The 6,676-nt window shown below is 32.9% G+C and overlaps 1 protein-coding gene across 1 annotated transcript in view; it reads right to left on the reverse strand.

Moving 5' to 3' along the window:
* Positions 1-1,622: 1,622 nt before the first annotated feature.
* Positions 1,623-6,676, reverse strand: part of ANKRD2 (ankyrin repeat domain 2) — a 184,996-nt gene continuing 179,942 nt past the window's right edge. Inside the window, exon 8 of the mRNA XM_044055579.1 lies at positions 1,623-2,336. Coding sequence (XP_043911514.1) covers positions 2,229-2,336 — 108 coding nt within the window. The 3' untranslated portion in view covers positions 1,623-2,228. The remainder of the gene's footprint in view (positions 2,337-6,676) is intronic.

Raw genomic sequence — 6,676 nt, forward strand, 5'->3', positions numbered from 1 at the left:
ACACTAATGTCTGGCATTATTCAATGACTGCAACAGTTTGTGAGTTATGAGGGATAGAGCAGCTATAAGATGCAACAGCTGGACCTTCCTGTAAAATCAGGAACAGTTGAGAGGGATGGGGTGTAGAGGTGGTTGGCTTTTGTACAAAACCAGAAGAAACCATAGACAACACCAGAGAGAATATTTAAACTGTTACCGGGATTCACTTAAAAGGGTAATAGAGCAACAGGTATTGCATCACAATGCACTTTACAAGTAGTACAAAGCATAGCACTGTAATGTCTGGCATTATTGACAGGTAATAGGTGAATGTGTGAGTGTGTGTGTGTGTGTGTGTGTGTGTGTGTGTGTATGTGTGTGTGCGTTTGAATGTGTGCATGTGTGTGGGAGATTAAATAAGGGGGGTGCCTGTTCAAATGCAATGCATGGTCCTCCATTGTTGACTATAGCAAGAAAGAGATGATTTACACTTGTGGTAGTTAATGGCAATTTAGAAACATTTAGCCAGTAATGAGGTTATTCTTCATTGTGACTAACATGTTTCTGAATCATGAAAATAGTCCCTCTTTGGCTGCAACTCTTACTGCCAGTGGTTGGGTTCTTTCTGAATCCCAATTTTTTTAATCTTGTTAAAATTAATATTGTGTATTATCAACTTTATACTTTTGCTGTTTCCAGGTTTGATACTACGTGGTTTGCTTTACTGTAAGTCTCCCAAGAAATATCTGGAATTCATAGATTTTCAAAAAAGTTAAAAGATCAACAAAAACATTGTGAAGCAGAAGATTAAAAGAAGGTAAATAAGAAAATGGAATTGTGCAGAGGTTAGCATTGTCGCCTCACAGCAAGAGGTTTTCCAGTTCGATTCTTAGTTGGAGCGCCTTCTGTGTGGAGTCTGCATGTCCTCCCCGCGGTCGAGTGATGTTAAAGACATGCAGGTAGGTGCATGAGTGAATGGGTGTGCCTTCTTTGAAGTTGGGCTTTGGGCTGGCACCTCGGCACAGTAAAAAAAATCCACTGCCAATCATTAGCGGACCGAAGTTCCGCTGTGGCGACCCCTAACCGGGAAAAGCCGAAAGACATTAGTATTTAATGCACAGAGTCTGTTATACTTATGAAAGTATAGCCTCATCACAGTAATATTACTTCCAGCTGCATGTTTCAAATGATGTGCCCATAGAATATTTTAAAGGTGGTCAATCTAAAATGCAATATGTCCTTTAAAGGAGTCCTACTTTTTTATGATTTTTTCCCCTACAATTATTTAGTATCTCTACAGCTATGAGGAAAAATATGTGGGTGCATCTCTCTCGCTTTCTAATACACACTGATATATATATATATATATATATATATATATATATATATATATATATATGTGTGTGTGTGTGTGTGTGTATATATATATATATATATATATATATATATATATATATATATATATATATATATATATATACAAATTCTGCATAAGCGCACACTCAAACAGATCAAACAGATGAATAATAGAAAAAGGAAAATATAAGTGAATAATGAAGAAATGAGGACATTTGTCTTAATTTTTATGAGGTTCTGTGTTTCACCTGTACAAAGGCTGTTCAATGAGCGTGCAAGTAAGATGAGCTTTCTGACAAAATGTTAAGTAAAAGAAAGATAAAAAAAAAATTAGTCATCACATTTTTTATGATTATTAATGAAACATAGTAAGGGCTAGAACAAAGAAAATTAAAAGAAAAGCTTGTGAGTATTTGAATGCATTCAGTAACTTTAACAGACCTGGGAGTATTGCCATCAACTGCTGTTAAATCAAACTTATTGACATGTACATTTTCCCTGCACTTTAATTTTTAATGTCTCTACATACTGGTGCTGTGAAACAATACACTGCACTCAGTCAGAATACCTTTTAAACAAAACTAGCAAAAGACTGAGTGTCTATAACAAAAAGGTAATCGAGTTGCTGTTGATGTCTGGTGGCTCTCAACATTACCAACCAAATGACAGCTGCATTAGATGCTTCATTCAGATTGCTGCACATTGCTGTTTCTTTTTCAGTCCTTGAACTCCCTGTTCCATCTGTTCCCGACCACTCTACAGGCTGACTCAAATCACGTCAAGAATTTCATCCAAGTACTCTCCTCTGGACTTAGTGATGCCACTAGTTACATGCCCGCACAATACCGACAGGCAAACCAATTGCTGTTTTGTCATTGAGTTACTGGCATCATCTATCCTTGCATTTCTGCTACTGGTTTAGTGGTTCCAGCCATCTTCCCCAGCACCTGCTTTGTGTCAGACTGCCACTGCTGTACAAGAGCAAGTGGAGTGTTCCCAGCCTGCAAAGAAACAAATCATAGCTTGTCACAGACTTCACCTCATGTTGCCTTTGCTTTTTCATCTTACCTGCCTGTCTTACAAAAAAGTATCTTCTTGGAACCTGGACTACATAGTGTTTCAAAAATCCTGACATGAAACAAACCTGAAAATGATAATGAAAGCAATCTACAGCTATGCCAGCCAGTACAAAAGTATATAAACATACAAACTCATGACCGTAGTGGGAAAGGAACTGTTAACTGAATTAATTCAGTGGTATCTTAGCTAAGCACCTTCAAAAGGGAACAGCAAATTGTACAAGAGATTTAATGCTATCGAAAGAAAAAAACTGAACTGTCAAATCACAACTGATTACATCATAATTAGTTCTTAAAGTTGTATAGAACCTAAACCAAAATGCAGCAAGAATGTACAAATATTATATAATCCATATTAAATGTTGCCAAGAACATTCATAATCTAACTAACCCATGATGATTTAAAGTATTAGATTTTAAAAATTAACCTTGCTTCTAAATCATTCAAAGCAGCAGCACTGGGCAGAAAGGGAGAGTCGGTAGAAGGATGTAACTAAGCATACTCAGTGCACTCATCCGCACACATTAAGCATTGGCTTACAGAGGCCACAAGATGTCTGCAACCATGTAAGCAAATTCCTGCTACTTAGATTTGTAACGTGATTAGAGACAGAATAACTCATGTAATAATTAGACATTAAGAGGTAGCAATTGAAATGATAAATACATTACTTTAGTGTGTAGATAATAACACTTTTTTGAGGTTTGTACATTTTATAAGAGTGAAATGTGGAGGAGGAAAATAATATGAATTCGTGAATGCAAAATGGAAGTTTTTGCCTATACTCCTGGGCCAGTATTGTGCAAAGCATTGCAGATACATGTGCTATCTATTTTTAGTGAGGGCTGGCTCATCTTGAAGCTGTTGACGTTTGTTTCCATTTAACAAACAAGTTGTTTATTACACAAACAACAGTATATGTGCTCAACCTGGCACATATTAAACAAGTGTTCCAAAATCAGGGCCCATTTTAATGTTTTAGTAGATCAAAAAATTATTTATGGGCCTACCAGGGGCTACCTGCGATAACTGTTCACTTGTTAATATTTACACTATTTACAAATTTCCGTGTCATCTGTATTTTTGCATGTTGGTAATATAAATATATGCTCTCTAAACATGTCCTTTAAATTATGACTGTCAGCAGAATCATACAACTTAAATTCAAAGTTCATAAGTAATGACATTTTGCTAAAGAAACTAAACCCAACCAATGTGAAGTATTTTATGCCTACCTATCCTTTGGCTGTAAAAGTTATGAAGCTATCTTTCAAGCATGTACTCTGATGCGAAATGTGTATTTCTGATAAGATGAAGGGATGCCTTCACAACTAGCTCAGAGATAGTTAGAAAGTCTTCAATGTGGTATCACCTAGATATTGGAATTCTTCCTTTCTAATAAGACAGCATATTACAACTTATCTTTTGAGAGCCAGAATTAAAGAAAAGTACATATTTTTGTAGTCTGTTGACCCACATAACACTAATGAATATAACTTGGGACAAAGGGCAATGGACAAACATGTCTCAGTCTGCTTTCACCAATCTATCACATTGACAGCAATCATATTTTTGAGTGGTATTCATTTTACTTATCTTATATGAAGTGCAGAATGATCTATGTAGAAATTTCCAAGGAAATCTCTTCCAAAGCAATAAAGTGGTAGTTAAACCAGATTATTTCAGAATAATATTCTTATTGTCCTCATCTAGTTCATTAAATGATGGATTTTCCATGTACTTCCAATAGTTATCTTATATTTTTGTATTATAAGTTACAATTAATTTGTACAATTGTAATATTCATCTGCAAAAATATCACTATTTTACCTAAAATAATTGAACACAAGTAATCCATTGAAGAAGGAAACCATTATTTATCTTAGTTGGATATTCCTTGTATTTGATTTTGCAGTCAGTTCCTAATGTCTTTAATTAATATCCAGTCATAAGGATTTAAATTAAATAAGCTAATCATTTTGTCTGACAAATTAATTTTTTTGACCTTTCAGGCATTCAACCCCCACCAAAATAATACTGATAGTAATAATAATAATTTGCCTTTCTTTAAGGTTAACATCTTAATTAAATTTGCTCCATTAAAAAGGAGTATACAATAGGAAAACATGTAAATAACCTTATTTTAATTTCTGAAAGCCTGTAAATGAAATTTCTGAACATTTTTAAAGGTTATTAATAAGTATGGAACCTGTAAGGGATATCATATTATTAAACATATAATGTTTTTAAAGGTCATGTTATTTCTTGTGCATGTAAAGTAATTAATTTGTGCTTGGACAGAATGCATTTATGCACAGACTTTCTTTAGACCTCATAAGAGGGGCTAATATGCAAGGCATTGTTTTGAAAAGTGAAGCCAATGAATAATAGTCATTATCAGGAAACCAAATGCCTTCCTTAGCATATGAAATTCTGGGCTTACGTGCATTCCATAAACATTAAAAATATTTTATTAAACTTTTGTTTGAAGTAATTTATCAGATGTTAATGAAAAGCATGGATAATATATAACAGCTTGGGGAGTAAAACCATTTTAATCAGCTGTAGTCTATCTTCAAAAGAAAGATAACATTTACCCCTTGTCTCAGTAGTAACTGAAAAACATGTGTGCCAATTTCTCATGACTCATTTGTATTGTATCTCTTAAATAATTTCCTAGCATTATGCCTAAATATTTGATTTCTTTTTTATTCCAGTCTAAATTATAAAGTTGATTAATGTTACCTAGATAATTGTGATTTATTAGTGTGACTTCTGTTTTTCCCCCAAAAGGTAAACTTCAATTTTTAATACTGTTTCAAATTTGCTGATGGCTTCCAGTAAAGGGTTCAAATTATGATTAATATCATATACGGTTAATAAAATGACATCTGCAAATAATTAGAGTTTGTATTGACACATAGATAAAAGGTCAGTCCCTTTTTTTGTGTTATTTGATTTTGTGAAATTTACAAACAGCTCAATGGAATAACAATGGTGACAAAGGGCAACCTTGTTTTGTGCCTTTTAGTATGTATTCCTTGTAACAGAAAGAACCTCTTTTGATATAAGATTTAGAGTTAGTCTATAACTGAGATATCAACCAAAAATTGTAGAGCCCTAAATAGATATATCCAATTCAAGGAATCACATGATTTTTTCTAAATCTAAACTCTTTATAGATATCTTAAGATTATTATTGTTATTTACATAATCAAAGTAACTATTGATTTATGTTGTCATCTGTCCATCTTTTAGTCATAAATCCTATTTGATCACTATTAATATTGTATACTTTTTTCAGTCTATCTGATAAAATAGACATGCATGATATATAATCAATATTTAATAAATAGATTGGACTATATGAATAATATAGCTCTGGATTCATATCTAGTTTTAATGTGGGAGTGATAATAGCATATTTCCATGAACAGGAATTCTGTTCTCACTATGGATCAACTCCTATGACTTTTTAAAAGGATAATAAGGTTTAGTGTCATCATTTTATAGAGCCCTGCAATTAAGCTATCCAAAACCAATACACTATTAATCTTTGCTATCAATATTGTTTTGTAGGAAGTATCACTTATTCTTGAGATATTTTATGAAAAATATTTTCTTTCAGAAAATGTTCATTAGCAATGTCAATATTCTTGCTTTCTCATTGTTTAGTTTGTTGAATGTTTTCTGAAATGCTGAAAGTATATCTTCTAAGTTAGAAGATTTCTTATTGTTGAAGCCTAGAAATATAACCATCTTACCTTGTGTAGCTTTGTTTATAATTTTTGAGTTATTTGCTAATCTCTGTAGTCACTTGTGTATAATTTGTAAACTTACCTTTTCTAAAGATACTGCCACTTTATGATTTTAAATTATTTTATATTTCTTGTTTAACTTATCAGTCTGAGAGATTTTACCCTTTTCTTTCTATAGTTCTAATTTAGCTTTTGATAACTTATTTTGAATATTGTTCACCTAGTCCTGTTATTCTTGTCTTCTTCTTTACACCATGCCTTAATTTAACCAAATAAAATAGTTTCATATAGTCCTATAAGATAACACTTTTAACCTATTCATTGTTATTAAGTTTTACAAATTCCTCCATTTCTTCATCTAGCCAATCTTTAAAGTCCTTAAAACTGGTCATATAAGATGCTATTGTATATGCTGCCTAAACAAACATAAAAATAAATGCTTTTGTTGAGGCAAGCCCCCACGTACCCTTCTCTATCCCCTGACTATCTATCTATCTATCTAT

Source organism: Protopterus annectens, chromosome 14.part0 (assembly GCF_019279795.1).
Source record: "Protopterus annectens isolate FY-2018-M chromosome 14.part0, PAN1.0, whole genome shotgun sequence".
Lineage (NCBI taxonomy): Eukaryota > Metazoa > Chordata > Ceratodontiformes > Protopteridae > Protopterus > Protopterus annectens.